Source organism: Syngnathoides biaculeatus, chromosome 4, assembly GCF_019802595.1.
Source record: "Syngnathoides biaculeatus isolate LvHL_M chromosome 4, ASM1980259v1, whole genome shotgun sequence".
NCBI classification, from domain to species: domain Eukaryota; kingdom Metazoa; phylum Chordata; class Actinopteri; order Syngnathiformes; family Syngnathidae; genus Syngnathoides; species Syngnathoides biaculeatus.
The window spans coordinates 18,808,057-18,829,555 of record NC_084643.1 but is presented as its reverse complement, the minus strand read 5'-3'; the positions used below and the strand labels follow the sequence as shown (position 1 = coordinate 18,829,555).

General features: G+C 43.4%; 1 protein-coding gene across 4 annotated transcripts in view; it reads left to right on the top strand.

The window, feature by feature from the left end:
- The window catches only part of LOC133499592 (poly [ADP-ribose] polymerase tankyrase-1), a 47,881-nt gene extending 28,995 nt beyond the window's left edge, over positions 1 to 18,886 (top strand). For all 4 annotated transcript variants that reach the window (XM_061817777.1, XM_061817776.1, XM_061817778.1 and 1 more), the window contains 7 exons: positions 2,539 to 2,659; positions 2,748 to 2,845; positions 10,663 to 10,737; positions 10,847 to 10,952; positions 12,882 to 13,068; positions 17,645 to 17,801; positions 17,889 to 18,886. In XM_061817777.1, the coding sequence (XP_061673761.1) occupies positions 2,539 to 2,659; positions 2,748 to 2,845; positions 10,663 to 10,737; positions 10,847 to 10,952; positions 12,882 to 13,068; positions 17,645 to 17,801; positions 17,889 to 17,975 (831 nt within the window). In that variant the 3' untranslated portion in view covers positions 17,976 to 18,886. The remainder of the gene's footprint in view (positions 1 to 2,538; positions 2,660 to 2,747; positions 2,846 to 10,662; positions 10,738 to 10,846; positions 10,953 to 12,881; positions 13,069 to 17,644; positions 17,802 to 17,888) is intronic.
- The last annotated feature ends 2,613 nt before the right edge of the window (positions 18,887 to 21,499 follow it).

The window sequence follows — 21,499 nt, the reverse complement described above, 5'->3', positions numbered from 1 at the left end:
TTCGCAGGTTGAAACATCATGGGAATGTACAGCCATCACACGGCTCAGGAAGGAAACTGGGAGAGATTAATGTGTTTTGGTCTAAAATGTCAAAATCAACCCCAGAACAAATCCTAAAAACCTTGTGAAGATGCTTAACGAAGCTGGCAAGAAGTGTCATTCGCAAGGAAACAAGTCCTGTGCCAACATGGGCTGAAAGGCCCCTCACCGAAAATGAAGCCATTACACCTAAAGAAACATTAAAAATATATTACAGTTTGCAAAAAGACACCAAGCCAAAGATGTTAACTTATGGAGAAATGTCCTGTGGTCTGATGAAACTAAGGTGTAGCTGTTTGGCTATATTTACCAACGTTACATCTGGAGGAAATAGGGGAAGCTTGTAGACCTGAGAACACCATATAAACTACAAAGCATGTATCTGGCAAAATTATGGTGTTGGGCTTTCGCTGCAACAGGAACTGGAGCACTTCATGGAATAGACTGCATCAAGAAGAGACATTACATGGAGATACAGTGGTACCTCTACTTACAAAATTAGTCTGTTCCAGAAGTAATTTCGGAATGTGAATTTTTTTGTAAGGAGAAGCACACTTTACTTGTATATACAGTGATGAAAGTCCTCCGGATTTTCAAATTTTCATGAAAATTCTGCTGGAAATTTGAGGAAAAATAGCCTAGAATTAATCTGAATATTAGTTGACAACATTGAACAAAAATGCGTTTGACTTCCTTGTTTTGCTTTCACGAGCGTAGCCCTGTTGAGGCACTAACACTAGTAACAGTAACGCCCCTCCCCTCGCATTCTCTCAAGACGTCGCTTATTTTGTGTAGTCTTGACATTAATTTACATGTTTATTTCATGGACATTGTTAATTAAACAAACTTGCTCTAAAACAACCGGTATTCACCTGGAGACAGGAAATGCAAGTTAACCGGACTAAGCATGTATGGAAGTTAGGCCGAAAGCGCATGTTAAGAGCTGTTTCATGTACTGCGAGCGCATTTACGTCGAAAGTCATCAACATCATGAGCCATGTCAAAAGAAATTCAGTTACATCAGGGGTGCTCATTGCGTCGATCGCGAGGTCAGTGTGACTGGGTTAAAAAAAAAAAAAAGACTATCATCAACCTCGTCACTTGATTCAGGTGTGCCCAATACATTGAGCGCATGCACAATAAAGGCGTGTTCTAGCAAGCCAGCCTCCTATTAACGGTAATCGCGGCAATGCATGCGGGCATAGGCCGTTCGTGTTTATTCCTTGACAGGCCTGTGCATTTAACTTTTCTTCAGATAAAGTTTGTCAGATCAAGAATTATTAATGAAAAATTTTAAATAGCGTTTAATATCTTCTACTAATATTAGTTGAAATTGGAAATTATAATTTTGAAGTGAAGTTTCTTAGGGCCCATGGGTAAGAAAGATGAATAAACGTGCAAAAAACACAATTGAAAAAGTTCTACTTATCCAGTGTGCGTTAGATTGTGACAGCGCTAGCGTGATTAGGTGACAGTCTGCTGTCCAAAGGACTCAAAAAGCATCGTGGGTAAAGATTGACATCCTTCCTACCCAAAGGGATGCCAGGAAGATGCTTCAACGATAACCAATGGAAGAGCGGCTCTATCGAGCCACACAAACCAAGATACAAGGTGTTTACGTTCGGTGGAATTTAGGGAATTCAACGCCCATTTTTTCTTCTCGTATCCTGAATTTTCTTCATAACTAAGACATTTTTCCGAGGAAGCATTTTGTAACCTGAATTTTTTGTTACTAGAGACATTTGTACATAGAGATACGCCGTGTTCATCTCAAGACATCAGCCAAAAAACTAAAATTTGGGTGTAAAATTTGGTCTTCCAAATGGACAGTGGCCTTCCAAAGCATACCGGCAAAATTGTTTAAAGGTTGCTTGAGGTTACTGTTACAAATTAATAAAGTCAATGTCTTGGACTGGGCAACACACAGCCATGATCTGAATCCCATCGAGAATTTGTGGGCAGATCTGAAAAGGCATGTGCAACCAAGGCAACTGAGAAACCTGACTTTGGTTGCACCAGTTCTGTCAGGAGGAATTTGCCAGCACTCCAGCAGAGTACGCTCAAAAGCTTGTGGAAGGTTACCCAAAATGTTTGGCCCAAGTCATGCAGTTCAAAGGAAATACTACTCGATACTCAGGAAATGTGCGTAAACGTTTGACCTCAAAAAAGAAAATGTAAAATTCTCTCAGAAATTCCCCTCTCTCATTATTGTGGCATTTAACAAAATAAATTTTCGTGATCCTGACTGACCTGAAATTGGAAAGGTTTAGTCTGATTTCACTTCAGTGGGAGACAATAAATGAAATGTTTTTGCACAGTGTTTGTAAACTTCTTTATTCAACTGTTAATAGTTTACCCTAATGTATCATATCATTTGGAGATTCACAGTTCACTTTGTTGAATTGGTCGACAAAATCCCTCTAGGCACACTCAACCATTAAAACTAAGAGACAAAGCTGGTTTAAAGAATCAGTTCTAAACCTGTTTTTTTAACATTAGATCACCTTGGATGTCCTTGTTGACATGGGCCATGAGGAGTTGAAGGAAATTGGGATTAATGCATATGGGCACCGACACAAACTTATCAAGGGTGTAGAGAGGCTGCTGGGTGGTCAGCAAGGTGAGGTTGCATTTTTGACGTCATTGCCATTTCTGCTATTCTTACTTGAGCAATTTAACCTGTTTCTCTTTCTACTTACTTACCCCAGGAGCCAATCCATACCTGACATTCCATTGTGCCAACCAGGGCACCATCCTCATAGACCTAGCCCCAGATGACAAAGAGTATCAGTCAGTGGAGGAGGAGGTAAATTTAGGATCACTGGTTTTTCGGTTACATGGTTTTCTGAAGATACGTCTTCTTCCTCTTTAACTTTCGGCTTGTCCCTTTAGGGGTCGTCACAGCGTGTCATCTTTTGCCATCTTAGCCTATCTCCTGCATCTTCCTCTCTATCCCCAACTGCCCTCATGTCTTCCCTCACCACATCCATAAACCTTCTCTTTGGTCTTCTTCTCGCCCTTTTGCCTGGCAGCTCCATCCTCAGCACCCTACCACCAATATACTCACTCTCTCGCCTCTGAACATGTCCAAACCATCGAAGTCTGCTCTCTCGAACCTTGTCAGCAAAACATCCAACTTTGGCTGTCCCTTCTCCCTGTAGCCTCACTCTTCCCCCTCCACTTTTCTCATTCACGCACGTATATTCTGTTTTACTTCGGCTAATCTTCATTCCTCTCCTTTCCAGTGCATGTCTCCATCTTTCTAATTGTTCCTCTGCATGCTCCCTGCTTTCACTGCATATCACAATATCATCTGCGAACATCATGGTCCAAGGGAATTCCAGTCTAACCTCATCTGTCAGCCTATCCATTAACACCGCAAACAGGAAGAGGCTCAGAGCTGATCCGTGATGCAGTCCCACCTCGACCTTAAATTCCTCTGTCACACCTCAGGCACACCTCACCATTGTTCTGCTGCCATCATACATGTCCTGTACTATTTTAACATACTCCTCTGCCACACCAGACTTACGCATACAGTACCACAGTTCCTCTCTTGGTACTCTGTCATAGGCTTTCTCTAGATCCAAAAAGACACTGACCTTCTCTGTACTTTTCCACTAGCATCCTCAAGGCAAATAATGCATCTGTGGTACTCTTTTAAACCATACTGTTGCTCGCAGATACTTACTTCTGTCCTGAGTCTAGCCTCCACTACTCTTTCCCATAACTTCATTGTGTGTCTCATCAACTTTATTCCTCTATAGTTCCCACATCTCTGAACATCCCCTTTGTTCTTAAAAATGGGAACGAGAACACTTTTCCTCCATTCTTCAGGCATATTTACGCCCGGCAGTATTCTGTTGAATAAGTTGGTCAAAAACTCTACAGCCATCTCTCCAAATTGCTTCCATACCTCTACCAGTATGTCATCAGGACCAACTGCCTTTCCATTTTTCATCCTTTGTAGTGCCTTTCTGACTTCCCCCTTAGTAATCATTGCCACTTCCTGGTCCTTCTCTCTCATTTTCTTCATTCATCAACTTCTCAAAGTATTCTTTCCATCTATTTAGCACACTACTGGCACCAGTCAACACATTTCCATCTCTATCCTTAATCACCCTTACCTGCTGCACATCCTTCCCATCTCTATCCCTCTGTCTGGCCAACCTGTAGAGATCCTTTTCTCCTTCTTTCGTGTCCAACCTGGTGTACATGTCTTCATATGCCTCTTGTTTAGCCTTTGCCACCTCTACCTTTGCCCTACGTCGCATCTCGATGTACTCCTTTCGCCTCTCCTCAGTCCTCTCAGTATCCCACTTCTTCTTCGCTAATCTCTTTCCTTGTTGGACTCCTTGTATTTTGGGGTTCCACCACCAAGTCTCCTTCTCCTCTTTCCTACAAAAAGACACACCAAGTACTCTCCTGCCTGTCTCTCTGATTACCTTGGCCGTCGTTGTCCAGTCTTCCGGGAGCTTCTGCTGTCCATCGAGAGCCTGTCTTACCTCTTTCCGAAAGGCCGCACAACATTCTTCCTTTCTCAGCTTCCACCACATGGTTCTCTGCTCTTCCTTTGTCTTCTTAATCTTCCTACCCACCACCAGAGTCATCCTACACACTACCATCCTATGCTGTCGAGCTACACTCTCCCCTACCACTACTTTACAGTCAGTAACCTCCTTCAGATTACATCGTCTGCACAAAATATAATCCACCTGCGTGGTTCTACCTCCGCTCTTGTAGGTCACTATATGTTCCTCCCTCTTCTGGAAATAACTGTTCAATACAGCCATCTCCATCCTTTTTGCAAAATCCACCACCATCTGTCCCTCAAAGTTCCTTTCCTGGATGCCGTACTTACCCATCACTTCTTCATCGCCCCTGTTTCCTTTACCAATATGTCCATTACAATCTGCACCAATCATAACTCTCTCGCTGTCTGGGATGCTCAGAACTACTTCATCTAGTTCCTTCCAGAATTTCTCTTTCAACTCTAGGTCACATCCTACCTGTGGGGCATAGCGGCTAACCACATTATACATAACACCTTCAATTTCAAATTTTAGTCTCATCACTCGATCTGATACTCTTTTCACCTCCAAGACATTCTTAGCCAGCTCTTCCTTTATAATAACCCCTACTCCATTTCTCTTCCCATCTACTCTGTGGTAGAATTTAAACCCTGCTCCTAAACTTCTAGTCTTACTACATTTCCACCTGCTCTCTTTGATGCACAGAATATCAAACTCTTCTCCTAATCATCATGTCAACCAACTCCTGAGCTTTTCCTGTCATAGTCCCAACATTCAAAGTCCCTACACTCAGTTGTAGGCTCTGTGCATTCCTCTTTTTCTTCTGATGATGGATCCGGTTTCCTCCTCTTCTTTGTCTTCGACCCACAGTAGCTGAATTTCCACCGACGCCCTGCAGGTTTGCAGTGCCGGGGTCGGGCACGACCGATCCGGTATGGGATTCTTTAGATGAACGCTCATATTTGTTTGGCACAGTTTTTACGCCGGATGCCCTTCCTGGCGCAACCCTCTGCATTTATCCGGGCTTGGGACCGGCCTACAGATTGCACTGGTTTGTGCCCCCATAGGCCTCCATTTTTCTGAAGATGCCTAGACTGTACAAAGTACACAGACTTGACAGTTCATTCAGTACCCCTTCTCATTCTAATGGTAGAGTGCAGACATATTCCATGTTTGGCCGCAATGCAAGGTACAACTTACCTTTGTTAATTCTACAATATACATAGAGGATTAAGATTATGGTACACAAGGATCCACGATAATGGAAAAAAAAATTAAGAAAGTATAAATAATAAACTTTAGGATCAATACTCTAAATAAAGCTCTGGTATATACTGTATAAAAAGTAAAATCTGCAGGTGCAAATATCAGATTATGAGATGTGCAACATAGTCAAGTTCTGAGTACCAAGGTTTATCAGTATATTGACAAGTTAGAAGGCAGTGTGGGGAGGTGTGCCCATGTGTGCGAATGTTCAGAGGATAAAAGAGGGAGAGTTCAGCTTCCTGACAGCCTGATAACAAAACTGTTTTAAGTTGGCTGTTCCTGGGCCACACACTCCACAATCTCCTTCGTGATGGCAGGAGACTAAAGAGGCTGTGGAATAGATGTGTGACAACCTATGTGATGAAGTTGGGTTATCAGTGAGGCGGGTGTTATTAATATCATGCAAGGAGGGAAGAGAGGTTCCAATTATCTTGTCAGCTGTCCCAACCATCCGATGGAGAGTTTTGGGACAGGATACGGTGCAGGCTTCGTACCACACAGTGATCGTGTTGGTAAGGATGCTATCTATGGGCCCTCTGTAGAACGACCACTTCATGGGTGACGGGGGTCTGGCTCTTCTCAGCTTGTGCAAGAAGTCAAGACGGTGATGAGTTTTCTTGGGCAGTGATGAGATGTTGCTGGTCCAGGCGAAGCCTTCAGGAATTTTGGGGGCGGGGCATGACTAATTATTCGAAGAACTTTATCAGGATGGGTGTGAGTGCTACCAAATGGTATTCATTGTACCAGGAGGGAGACAACTTCTTCGGGGTTGGGATGATGATGGTGGCTTAGAAGCATGTCGGGACAGAAGCCTGATTTAAGGAGGTGTTGAAGATATCTATGCAGACATCTGTGAGTTCAGCTGCACAGTCCCCCAAGACATGGCCAAGTATGTTATCTTAACCTTTGGCTTTATGTACGTTGAGCTTGCCGAGGGATCTTCTCACTCTTTTTTGCATCAGTGACAGCACCTGGTTACCAGGAGGGGGTGAAGACCCTTGTGCAGGTGTGCTGTTGTGTGCCCCAAGGAAGTTGTTTTCCTCATTCAGGGAGGTGGAGCTCTCACAGGTCTTTGGTTACCATTTGTAGTCTGTCTGCTGCTCACTGGTGTGATGGTATAGTTCTCTCAGTGCATCGCTTCTGTTGTTGTTAATGGAGCTGGGAGAGGTGTAAACACCCATAAATAGTATGCCAGTAAATTCTTTGGAAAACAAAAAGTCCAGCACTTCAGAACTATGAACTCTTGTAGTAATGAGCAGTGTTGACAGACCAAGACAACATCCGGGCACAAGGCAACATCAATGTAAACACAAGTGTCCGCCGCCTTGGGTCTTAACTTTCTTCAACAAGAACTCTGTCTGCTTGGTAGCATGATGCCCAGTTGAGCTGATTAGGGCTGTCTGGAACGCTGTTGTTAAGCCATGTTTCCAAAAACACCACTCGCTGTCTTGCTGGTAGAGAAGAGTACTGGGATATAATCAATCTTGTTGTCCAAAGAGTACATTGGTTTACGCGATGGTGGGGACTGCCGGCTTTCTCGGGTACGTCCACACTTGCCCTTCTTCTGTTTCCTCCTTCGCTGTTCGTGGTGCCTCCAATGTGGGCATTATGTAGGATTACACATCAGAGTTGTTGTAGGCACCCTGAGGACAGCAGTTCTGTACTTCCTCAGTTAGATTAGGCTTTAACTCTGTAAAAGTTATGCCTTCATCGAGCAGAACCTACGACTGCATCTGCACCTTGGGACATGTACACTTGATGAAGACAATCTAAAACACTGGCATATATGATGAAAGGCACGAAAACAACATTCACTCAGGACAGACATAAGCTGCTGCGTGTGCACGTAGCGCCATTACAACAAAGAGAGACAGAGAGAGAAAATGGAGAGAGAACAGATGTATTCACATGGGCAATGACAGTGAGACCTGGAAGGGTGTGATTGGGAGGACCCCCCTCTCCCGACCAGAATCCAAATGGCGTTCTCTTACTAGACTTCACAGATTGTCCATAACGATCACCACGTTCAAGCATAAGTGCGTCCACACGTGCATTTGGCACCAGACACTCTAGGTTGCTGTTTGATTATCGACTTTGTGGTTGTGTCATCAGACTTGCTACTGCATGTCTTGGTCACTCAGGTGACGAGAGAGATACAACTTCCCATAAGGAAGTAGAGTCTGGGTTCTCCGAGGCTGTGGCATGTGAATGGTAGACAGTGATGAAATCGAACCGAAATGAGTTTCCTCTGCAAGGTGTCCAGGCATTCCCAGGCCACTTGAGAGACATAGTCCTTCCAGCGTGTCCTGGGTCGTCCACGGGACTTTTACTGGTCGGACATGCCGGGATCACCTCACCAGAGAGGTGTCCGGGAGGTATCCAGATCAGATGCGCCAGCCACCTCATCTGGGTCCTCTCAAAGCGGAGGAGCAGCGGCACGACATTCAGCCCCTCCCTGATGACCGAGCTTCTCACCCTATCTCAAAGGGAGAGCCTGGACACCCGGCAGAGGAAACTCATTTCGGCCGCTTGTATCCAGGATCTTGTTCTTTCAATCACGACCCACATCTCTTGGGCATAGGTGAGAGTAGGAAAGTGGATTGACTGGTAAATTGAGAGCTTCGCCTTCCGATTTAGCTTGCTCTTAAACGTAACGGATTGATACACAGTCCATCACTGCACACGCTGCACCGATCCGTCTGTCAATCTCCCGCTCCATTCTTCCCTCACTCATGAACAAGACTCCAAGATACTTGAACTTCTCCACTTGGGGCAGGATCTCATCCTCAACCCGGAGAGGGCACGCAATCCTTTTCCGACTGAGGACAATGGTCTCAGATTTGGAGGTGCTGATTCTCATCCCAGCCGCTTCACACTCTGCTGCGAACTGCTCCATTGAGCGTTGGACATATAGCTTGTTGAAGTCAACAGAACCACATCATCTCCAAAGAGCAGAGATGCAATGCTGTCACCAACGGAACATCCTCTACACCTCGTCTGTTCTGAAAGATTCTGTCCATAAAAGTTGTGAACAAAATTGGTCACAAATGGCAGCCTTGGCGGTGTCCAACTCTCACCGGAAACAAATCCAACTTATTGCCGGCAATGTGGACCAAACTCTTGACACCGGTCGTACGGAGACTAAACAGCCCGTATGAGGGGGTTCGGTACCCTATACTCCCGAAGAACCCCCCACAGAACTCCCCGAGGGACACGGTCAAACGCCTTCTCCAAATCCACAGAGCACATGTAGACTGGTTAGGCGAACTCCCACACACCTTCAAGGATCCTGCCGAGGGTGTAGAGCTGGGCCACTGTTCCACGGCCAGGACGAAAACCACATTTCTCCTCCTGCAGGGTTCGCACGTGGCCCTAAAAGTCCCTAAAAAAAAACGGAATTTTCAAAGGTGCATTTAGGGGCTCCTAAATTTTTCACCGAGGCCAATGCACTCAAGAGGCAGAGAGCCACTTTGGGACCTCTGCAGCAACAAATAGGGGAGGCACTGGGTAGGCTCAAGGAGCGAGAGTAGGGGTGCTGAGACAGACATCAGTAGAAGACACTTGTGTATATAGTTGCAATTGTAGTTAGAATCTGTTTTTCTGTATACTGTTATGTGAAGACGTTGACAATGGTCACATCAATGAGAACTACCACAAGGGGCGACAGGTGATCACTGTCACAGGTACTGAGGTACTGGAACATTTGATGAATCAAGAACAGTTGATGGCACCATTGGGTGAGTCTTTTTTCCTTACTCTTGATTTCCCACGATGGCCCTAAATTTTTCGCGTCGGCCTTAAATTATTTTCCGTGTCAGCCCTAATTTTTCGTGTCAGCCCCTAAGAATGCCCCTTAAAAGCCCTTAAATTTTTTTGGTCAGACTGAGTATGAACCCTGTCCTGAATCTGAGATTTGACTTCACGACAGACCTCCTCTCCAGCACCCCTGAATAGACATTACCAGGGATGCTGAGGAGTGTGATCCCCCCCCTATAGTTGGAACACACCTTCTGGTCCCCCTTATTAAAAAGGGGGACCACCACCCCAGTCTGGAAAGGCAGAGGCACTGACCCCGATGTCCCCACAATGTTGCAGAGGCGTGCCAACCAGGACAGCCCCACAACATCAAGAGCTTTAGGAACTCCGTGTATCATGCGTTGTTTAAATTTTCATACTCATCCACATGTGGTGTGGCGTAGACTACAGTACCACTTCAAACACATTTGTCCTTGCTGTAATATGGCTCATCTATGGTAGTCTGGACCGAATTGTCTGTCTCTGGTTGTTTTTTTATATTTGTCCTAAACAGCTTCGCATATCAGCATGGTCACCACTGGCAAAACTTGCTGAGCGCACAATGTTGCTTTGCGCTCCCTTCTAACAGGTGGACAATTCTTGTAAATAGAGCAATGAAGTAAACTCACCGCGAATGTGGCAGATAAGCCAACGTAGATCAACTAAACAAACCTGAACAATTTAATATTTTAGTCAAAAAAAAAAAATAAAAATTCTGAGCCAATAATTTAAACATGAAACAATATTCCTTCTCTTCTTTTTCTAACATTAAAAACAATAATACAGCACTTGTTTACTTTTTTATTCCAAATTGATCAAGGAAAAAACGAATACTACATGATCCAAAATTTGCTTTAGCAGCTCAACTGCATTCTCAATGTAATAAGCCTTCATCCCTATCAACCTTATGAGGAGGGACCTTGATACAGCGCTGTTGTATTGTCATGCTCAGTGTACCTAATAAAATGGTAAGTGAATGCGTGATGATAGGTACTTTTATATTCCTCATCATTAAACTTTTTTGTCTCAGATGCAGAGCACTATCAGAGAGCACAGGGATGGAGGCAACGCAGGCGGCGTGTTCAACAGATACAACATAATCAAGGTCTTGTCTTTTTTTGTCTTATTTTTAGTTGCATTTTAAACCCACAGTGAAAGGAGCCTCAGCTTTTACAGGTAGCTGTTACACATTCAATTTTTATTTTGGCCCACAGATACAAAAAGTGGTGAACAAGAAATTAAGGGAACGTTACACACACAGACAGAAGGAAATTGCAGACGAGAACCACAACCACCACAATGAGCGCATGCTGTTTCACGGTATGCACATCTATAATCGGTTGGATTTTCGCACTGGAACCAGGCTTCCCACGTTCAAGTGCTTCAATTTATTTACGCATTGCATTGTGAACACTGCATGACTAATCAAGAGTTGCATAAGTTATGATATTAAGCATATGCAAATAGGGTTGGCTATCATTTGAAGTTGACCAGTTCTTGTCCCGATTCTGATTTTAAACAATTCTTAATTCTTATTCTTTTAGGGGTCTGGCTATTAACACCCAGCATACAGTCTAGACTAAAACGATAATTTGACTTTCTTTTTACCAGTATAAATAGCAAACCTATGAACTAAATGACGTATGTAACTAACTCAGTTGACTTTAATATTCACTGTTTCAGCTAAAAGGAAAATATAACATTGCTAAAATAGTTGTTTGCAACCGTTTTATTACGTCAAATTTTTTTATGTTTTTAGTTGACCTACTGTTTTAAGTTTGTAGCCTTTATTTTGAAGGGTACTCTGCTTTTTGGTACAAAAAGTAACTTCTCACGACACTGAATTTTGAAAACGACAGTAAACCATTATGGCAAGAGAGAGTCACAAATTGAACAAAATACAATAAAACATTGTCCTACCTACTGATGGGGCACAAGGTGTTTGTGATACTGTGAAACGATTGTAAATGTCATCCAAATTCATTGCGATTTAAAGTTGTAGTTTGACCTTTCATTAAGTTTTTTAGCTTTGTTGAGCTTTTTTTCTGTCATCAGTTCTTAAATTTGTTTGAAAACAAAAATAAACACAAAACCATCGAGGATAAAAGCAACCCACCATTTAATTGTTTACCTGCCTTAATGTTGGCGTGAACTTATATGATTAATTCACTCACCCAATTGCCTTGGCTGAAGCTCCATGCAGTCTAGACTGAAGCTTAGAACGTGAAGGATCGGATCAGATGGTATACATCATGAAACCCTCCTTTGCACAATGTCATTTTCCAATTGTATGGTCATTTACTTTAACAAAGTTAAGACACACTTGCCATTTGGCACGAGCACATCTTCATTTGGCTTTTGTTGCTTCAAAACTGCGAACCAACATGTTTAAATTTCAACCATTCCAGGAGAACTAGAAGGTTGGTCCAGGTTGCAAATGATTCTTGATGCCCAACCTTATATGCAAATAGGTTTATAAATTCTGGAAACTTTCAAAGTTGTAAAGTATTCATGGTAATTGACTGGATTTTATGTGAATAAACTAAGAATTAACAATATTCAAGTTTGTCTCTGAATGAGGTATTTAAATTTTCGAAAATATATTTCTGCATAATGCTGACTAAAACAATCAGATTTCACAGTGGTGCTTTGACCTCTGAGCGCCTCACTGAGGTACGAGTGAACTTCAATTCAGCTTGGTTAAACTAAATTAGGACCCTCACATTTGGGCAAGGAGCGCTATTAATATTTTACTGAATATAATTGATGCTTGTGGAGGAAAAAAAGGTTAAATGTATGCCTTCATATGATGCATTACCTTAGTTCCTATTCTCAAAATTCCATGGAACGTTTCCAATCTGGGAAGTTTCCAAATTCCCCCAGAGATTCTCCCTCTTCAACCCTGTGGAAATGATTCCCACCAGTGTGCCATGTGCCATAAGCGATTTTCAGGTGTTACGTGGCAAATTATCAAATTTTACTTAACTGCTCGAAAAAATATTCGTTTAGAAATGTTTGTTCCCCAATGCCTGTGAGGCAATGACAACAATTAAATGTTCTTCTAGTAGATGGCAGGAAGCATATAAAGTAATTACTGTGTATCTACTTTTTGTGAAATTTGTTTGTTGGGTTGCCGTGAGATTTTCCAATTGCAAAGTATGTGCCTTTGCTTCATAAGATGGAAAGCTCCCCCCTACAGTATTTGCAAAAGAACTACAGTGCACCATCTTGAAACCTGTCTTCCCATAGGTTCACCATTTATCAATGCCATCATCCACAAAGGATTTGATGAACGTCACGCCTACATTGGAGGAATGTTTGGAGCAGGCATCTACTTCGCAGAGAACTCCTCCAAAAGCAACCAGTATGTTTACGGCATCGGCGGAGGCACAGGATGTCCGACACACAAAGACCGGTCCTGCTATCTGTGCCACAGGTGAACTAACCATCTAAAATAAGATCACAATGTTGTGGACCTGGCAGCACAGTGGACTGCTGCTGAGAGTGTCTGCCTCACAGTTCTGAGGACTGGGTTTTGCACATTCTCCCCGTGCCTGGGTGGCTTTTCTCCGGGCACTCCGATTTCCTCCCACATCCCCAAAAAAATGCATGAATTGGAGACTAAATTTCCCTGCGATTGCCTCGCAACCAGTTCAAAGTTCCTTCTGGAAGCTGTCACCTTATCGAGGTGGGGGTATGTCTGTCTCCAAATGATCTTAGGATCTAAGTTGCCTGGGGCTTCATGTCCCTGGAAGGGTCGCCCATGGCAAACAGGTCCTAGATGAGGGACCAGAAAAAGCGCAGCTAAAAGACCTCTATAATGGGACACACTAAGCTCTGAAATGATCACCACCTGGTGGTGAGTTGGTTCCGATGGTGAGGGAAGATCCTTGTCCCGAGATGGCAGTCCCAATGTATTGTGAGGGTCTGCTGGGAACGTCTGGCTGAATCCCCTGTGAAAAGAAGTTTCAACTCCCACCTCTGTCAGAACTTTGCTCATGTTCCGGAGAATGCGGGGAAACATCGAGTCTGGGTTGACCTTTTTCTGAGCCTCCATTGCTAAGACAGCAGACCAGAATTGTGACCATAAGGTGGTCGGTGCCTGTAATGGCAGCAATCCCCAAGCCCATAGGTTGACACCAACAGTGAGCAATGCCAGCAAGCTGAAGGATTCCTATTGGGCATTTTTGGCCTGTGGGACTCCTGAGGCACCTGATGGGTACGTTCTGACCAAGCAGAATACAGCTTTTGTGGTCGCTGAAGAAACACCTTTCGCATGGGATGAGTTCAGTGAGGCCATGGAGAAAGACTTCCAGATGGCTTCAAAGAAATTCTGGTCCACCATCTAGCATCTCAGGAGGGGGTAGCAGTGGACAATTAACACAGTCTATAGCGAGGATGGGTTGCTGCTCACCTCAACTCGGGACATTGTAAGTCAGTGAGGTGAACACTTCAAAGACCTCAATTCCATAGACATGCCTTCCTACGAGGAAGCAAAGTATGGGTTCTCTGAGGCGGAAGGCTCTGGATGTTGTGGGGCTGTCCTGGTTGACATGCCACTGCAACATTGGTTGGACATCGGGGAGATTGCCTCTGGAATGTGTTTGAAGTGCTACTGTAGTCTACTCCATACATTGTCTCACATAAAAGACAGGATTTCATCACTGTCTACCATTCCCATTGCATTATTTTCAGCTCAAACATGTCACCGGGAACACCACATGTAGATGAGTATGAAAATGGAAACAACGCATGATACGCAGAGTTCCCAAAGCTCTGGATGTTGTAGGTCTGTCCTGGTTGGCACGCCTTTGCAACATCACGTGGACATCGGGGTCAAGACCTCTGGATTACCAGACTTGGTCGGTGGTCCTCCTTTCTAAGAAAGGGGACCAGAGGTTGTGTTCCAACTACAGGAAGATCACATGCCTCAGCTTCCTTTGTAAAGTCTATTCAGGATTGCTTGAAAGGTGGGTCCGTCAGGAAGTCAAATCTCAGATTCGGGAGGAGCATTGTGGTTTTTGTCCTGGCCATGGACTGGTTGACCTGCTCTATACCCTCAGCAGAGTTGTCAAGAGGGCACGGGAGTTCGGACAGACTGTCTACATGTTTTGTGGATTTGGAGAAAATGTCCGACACCAACCCTCGGGGAGTCCTTTCGAAAGTACCTCGGGAGTATAGGGTACCGGTACCACTGATACCAGCTCTTTGGTCCCTGTATGACCGATGTGAAGAGATTGGTCCGCATTTCCCGCAGTAAGTCAGACTCGTTTCCGGTGAGGGTTGGACTCCGCCAAAGCATCCCTTTGTCACCAATTCTATGCATAAATTTTATAGGAAGAATTTCCAGGCGCAGCTGAAGTGTAGACTGTGTCCAGTTTGGTGGCCTCAGTATTGCATCTCTACTTTATCCAGATGATGTGGTTCTTTTGGCTTCATCAAGCCATGATCTCAAACCCTCACTGGAGCGTCTCGCAGCAGTGTGTGAAATGTTTGGGATGAGAATGGTCATCAGTTGTAAAAGGGTAGTGTGCCCTCTCTGTCAGTGATGAAATCCTTCCCCAAGTGGAGGAGTTCAAGTATCTTGGTGTCTTGTTCACATGTGAGGGAAGAATGGAACATGACATCGGCAGACAGATTGGTGCGGCATCTGCAGTGATCGGGACTTTGCATTTCTCCGTTGTGATTTAAAAAAAGAGCTAAGGCGAAGTTCTCAATTTACTGGTCGATCTACGTTCTTACCCTTAATTATGGTCACGAAATGTTGGCCATGACTGGAAGAACAAGATCCAGGATTCTAGCAGACGAAATTAGTTTCCTCCGCAGGGTGTCCGAGCTCTCCCTTTGCGATAAGGTGATAAACTCGGTCATCCAAGAGGAGCTCAGAGTAAAGCCACTACTCTACCACATTGAGAGGAGGCAGATGAGGTGGATTGGGCATCTGATTGGGATGCTTCCCTAATGCCTCCCTGGTGAGGTGTTCTGGACAGATTCCACAGGTAGGATACCCCGGACACTCCCCAGGACACGCTGGAAAGACCGCCTCTCTCGGCTTGCTTAGGAACACCTTGGGATCACTCCAGAAGAGATAGATTAATAGGCTGGCGAGACAGATATGTGGGCCTCCCTGCTCAAGCTACTGCCCCTGTAACCCAACCTCTGATAAGCGGTTGAAAATTGGACAATTCAAGGTGCACCCTGCTTCATGCCTGAAGATAGCTGCTACAAATAAGTATTTGAACACCTGCCAACCAGCAAAAATTCTGGCCCTCAAAGACCTGTTAGTCTGCCTCTAAAAAGTCAACCTACACTCCATTTATTACTTGAAATTGGAAGCACTCATTTGAGATTGTTAGCTGCATTAAGACACCTGTCCACCCCAAACAATCAGTATGACTCCAACTACTAACATGGCTAAGACCAAAGAGCTGTCCAAAGACACCAAAGACAAAATTGTAGACTTCCACAAGGCTGGAAAGTGCTATGTGGCAGTTGCCAAACTGATTGGTGAAAACCAATTAACTGTTGGAGCAATTGTCAGAAAATAGAAGCAGCTAAACATGACTGTCATTCTCTCTCGGACCGGGCTCCAAGGAAGATCTCAATGATCCTAAGAAAGGTGAGCAATCACCTCACAACTACACAGGAGGAGCTGATCAATGACCTGAAGAGAGCTGCCACCACTGTTTTCAAGGTTACTGTGGGTTAAATACTAAGACTGGGGTATCAGTCATTTTTGTCAGGAGCCATGTACTGTAGTTACGGTTTCCCTCAGAGGGCCATTATGAAACCATAATCTTTAATCACCTCACCATATTAACACGTGAAATTTATTAACTAGTTTTGGAATCCAAAATCTAGGGTAATGGGTTCTTCAACTATTGTTCTTGTTTGCTAACACAGTATCGAAACGTTAACATTTATGATTTGACAATTTGGAATTTTGGTACAGATTTTAACAAGAATCATGGACGTTAACACGTGATTTGTCTACGTGGGCCACGCAAAATCGGGCCGGATATGGCGCCTGGGTGCCTGAGTTTGACACCTGTACAGGAAGACATCATGATTTAAAATCATGCATGGCACGCAAGGTTCCCCTGCTTAAATAAGCAAACGTCTAGGGCCGTCTTAAGTTTGCCGATGACCATTTGGATGATCCAGAGGAGTCATGGGAGAAGTTATGTAGTTAGATGAGACCAAAATTTATTTTTTTGGTCATAATTCCACTAACTGTGTTTGGAGGAAGGTGAATGCTGAGTTCCATCCCAAGAACACCATCCCTACTGTGAAGCATGGGATTGGAACCACCATGGTTTGGGACTGTTTTTCTGCACATGGGACAGAATGACTGCAGAGTATTAAGGAGAGGATGACCGGAGCCATGTATTGCTAGATTTTGGGTAACAACTTCCTTTCCTTAGATTAGAGGACTGAAGATTGGGAGAGGCTAGGTCTCCCAACAAGATTATGACCCGAAGCACACAGCGAGGATAATCAAGGAGTGGCTCTGTAAGAAGCATATCAAAGTTGTGGAGTGGCCTACCCAATCTCCAGACCTAAACCCAATAAAAAATCTTTGGAGGGAGCTCAATCTCCGTTTCTCACAGACAGTCTGGAAACCTGTCTGATCTAGAGAAGGATCTATGTTGAGAAATCAGCCAAAATCCCTGCAGCAGTGTGTGCGAACCTGGTGAAAAACTACAGATGTTTGACCTCAGTAACTACAAAACAAAGGCTACTGTGCCAAATAGTAACATTATTTTCAAATGTTCAAATACCTATTTGTAGTAGTACATTTTTTTTAATCATACATTGTGATTTCTGATTTTTTTTTTTTTTTTTTTAATGAAAGTTTCAAACACCCCATGATTTCAAAGTGGGAGAACTTGCAAAATCGCAGGGTTTTGAAATATTTTTTTTAATTTTCCCTCACTATTGTGATTGTATCATATATCATATCATATCATATATCATTGTATTAACTGTTTCCCTTGCTGTGCTGATTCCAGGCAGATGTTGTTCTGTAGGGTGACTCTCGGGAAGTCTTTCCTACAGTTCAGTGCCATGAAAATGGCCCACGCTCCCCCAGGACACCACTCTGTGATTGGGCGGCCTAGTGTCAATGGCCTGGCCTATGCAGAGTATGTGATTTACAGAGGAGAGCAGGTATGTTTCTAATTCAAAAGCAGCATAAATAAAACGGAACATTTGAAGTAGCTCAATAAATTACCCCCTTCTTTGTGTTTCCCTTAGGCCTTCCCAGAGTACCTCATCACCTACCAGATCTTAAAACCTGAGAGTCCAGCCCAGTCAGCTGCAGGAGCTGAACAGAAATCATAGTTGGTCACAAACTTAACTCGGTTACTTTTTTTTTTATATTTGCAATGCATAAAATACATTCATGTGACACATTTCCAGTCTTCCCTCCAGTAGGATGCTAAGGTGACCATTACTTGCAGATATGATGTGTAATACTCTTCTCCTTGTCTCTCTCCACTTCTTGTGCATCACTCGCATGTTAACACAGAAGCATGTAAGGCCCAGTAGTGTGTGGGTTACTTCTCTTTGTAGTTTGTCAACTTTTAGCATCTTGCCTGAACACGGTGGAGAACCACCAACCCCCTCATATTTGTTGAGATGTCCAGTTTTTATTTTTTATTTATTTATTTTATTTGGGGGAGAATATAAGGCAAACGCTATTTAAACAACTCAATGGAAAATTGTTGTCATCCTGTAATGTTGACTGTGAACTGGAAGAACACTAATTACAATTGAGTGCTTTTAAGCCATGATGCACAAGCCATTGAGAAGGTTGACATTCTTTAAATCGGCAGTACAATATGCTGTAGTCCTGAGAGTACACTCAGTAACACAGCTTGATTGCAATATAAAACACCCTAACAATATGAGGGATATTCTACACATAAATGCTGTACATTTAAAGCATTATGTATCACAAAATAGCTTAGTATTGAAAAATGCTTGTGGTTTTTTAAAAACCTAATAGCCAGTGAATTCATCAAAGCATCCTTCTTGCCACCGCTCTTCTTTTCATGCATAAGGATTTGCACTTTTACATAGAAAGCTATTTAAGTTATTTTGAATTTAAATAGAAATTAAGGAAAAAAAACATTTGTACAGGGTGTATAAATGGTTGTTTATAACGGTTTCTGTCTAACTGTATCGTGTTCAATGTGAAAAGAAATGTTTTCCTTTATGCATTTTTTTAAATAAATGTCACATTAACATTTTGTGGTTTCATTTGCTGATATTCCATCTGCCTGCTTAGTAACAATTTAATAGGTTCTTAGTGAATAGTTACTATTCACTATTCTTTTCAGAATAATACCAGTTTATATTTAAAAATGAGCAAAGGTAATGGTGAGTGTGGTAAGGAAGTGAAGAAACGGGTCCAAGCAGGTTGGAACAGCTGGCGAAAGGTGTCTGGTGTGTTATGTGACAGAAGAGTCTCTGCTAGGACGAAGGGCAAAGTTTACAAAACAGTGGTGAGGCCGGCCATGATGTACGGATTAGAGACGGTGGCACTGAAGAAACAACAGGAAGCAGAACTTGGAGGTGGCAGAAATGAAGATGTTGAGGTTCTCGCTCGGAGTGAGCAGGTTGGATAGGGTTAGAAATGAGCTCATTAGAGGGACGGCCAAAGTTGGATGTTTTGGACACAAGGTTCGAGCGAGCAGACTTCGATGGTTTGGACATGTTCAGAGGCGAGAGAGTGAGTGTATTGGTGGTAGGGTGCTGAGGATGGAGCTGCCAGGCAAAAGGGTGAGAGGAAGACCAAAGAGAAGGTTTATGGATGTGGTGAGTGCAGTTGGAGTTAGAGAGAAAGATGCAGGAGATAGGCTAAGAAGGCAAAAGATGACACGCTGTGGCGACCCCTAACGGGACAAGCCGAAAGGAAAAGAAGAAGCAAAGGTAAATTCTTATTATAGCTTGTACATCCATACGCACAAATAAATGAATGAAGAAACCTTGTTACTCCTTAAGAGAAAGTGAAGAAAAGGGAAAAAGCTCTCTATCCATCTATTTGCGTTTTGCCGGACCAAGGGTCGCGGGGATTGCTGGAGCCTATCCCAGCTGTCAACGGGCAGGAGGCGGGGTACATCCTGAACTGGTTGCCAGCCAATCGCAGGGCACTTGGAGACAGACAACAGCCGCACTCACAATCACTCCTACGGGCAATTTAGGGTGTCCAATTAATGTTGCATGCTTTTGGGATTTGGGAGGAAACCCACGCAGGCACGGGTAGAACATGCAAACTCCACGCAGGCGGGTCTGTGCTGCCAAGTTGTCTTGCATGAAAATCATTTGAATGCCATATCAGCATTGTGATATCTGAGAAGTGCTTTTCATGTTGGATGCAATCAATGAACCCTTTGGCAACTTCTTGGTTGACTGCCTGACAGATTTTTGACACCTGCACGGCACATATATCTAGTGGATGAAAATGTAATTGTTCTACCTTTTTCACAACATACTCAGTGGTTTCTTGATAGACAAAGTCATTATTTGTTGTAAATAAAACATTTTAGGACGAAGTCAAATTCCACGTTGGGAATCAGTACACTGATATTCCATGTAGAAATATAATTCCAACCGGATAATCACACACTTCATTGGTGTCCAATGGGACGATATATACTCCATTTACATGTAATACCACCACAGGATGGGCTCCAGCACTCCAGCGACTAATTTGAGGATAAGCATCTTAGAAAACGGCTGAGTGGATGATAAACTTGGTGGGGGGGGGGGGGGGGGGGGGCTACAAACGTCGCACACAAATTGCTTCATCGCGGTCTGGTGACTCCAGCTTCCCCTATTTGTCTTTTTAAAGTCATCCACATGTTGAAACTTTGTTAGTGATTATTTCTTTGCGAACTTCGTCAGAAGGGAAAACTGAATTTTGAAATGATGAGTTCGTTTATTCTTAATCTGGGTGTTTCGAAGACAACAATTTCAAAATTATAGTGCGGTCAAGCCAGCCGGATCTGATTTTGCTCATACTACTTATTACGGTAATAGGTCGTCAACGAGCGTCGAGCCACCTTCAAAATAAAAGCTTTTACCGATAAAAGACGTCAATTAAGGGAAATTTGAATCATCTTGAGATGGAATAAAAATGTTTATTTGCGATCTTATCAGAAAAATAAAATGATAAATGGTCTGAATCGCAATTTATCTACACAATCGCTGGGGTTAAAGTGCCTCACGTTCAGACACACATTGATGCTGCCATGGTGGAAGGGGTTTGAGGCGAATTAGGGTTGGAGTGCCTTGCCTAATGACGTTTCAACATGCTGATAGTCGTACTAGGCATTGGAACCTGGTCTACTTACTGAGCCGCAGCCATGCAAAAATAATCCCATTAGTCTCCCAAAACCATTCCAGATTTGTGTGGCAGACCATGTAGGACTAGACGATTAACTAATCTGATATTGTATATCTAAATAAAAGTTCCTGAAAACTTCATAATTTGCTGTGGGCCCGTGTTTACCTAAAATTTGCATATTTCACTGTGATTAACATCATTAACATTTTTTTATGATTAACATCCATTTTCTGACCTGCTTATCCTCACAAGGGTCGCAGGAGTGCTGGAGCCTGTCCCAGTTATCTTCGGGGAGGAGACGGGGTACACCCTAAACTGGTTGCCAGCCAATCACTAGGCACATCTAAAAACTATCTTAAGATATTGGACTCGATTCCATTCTGGGGGACATTAGACCACTCCAGGTTTCCAACATAAGGAGCCCCATCCAAATCTGATGTGGCATTTTAAAAATAAAAGCCTACTGCATATTTCACTGTCATTAACACTAATTTCAAAAATTTATTTAGAAAAT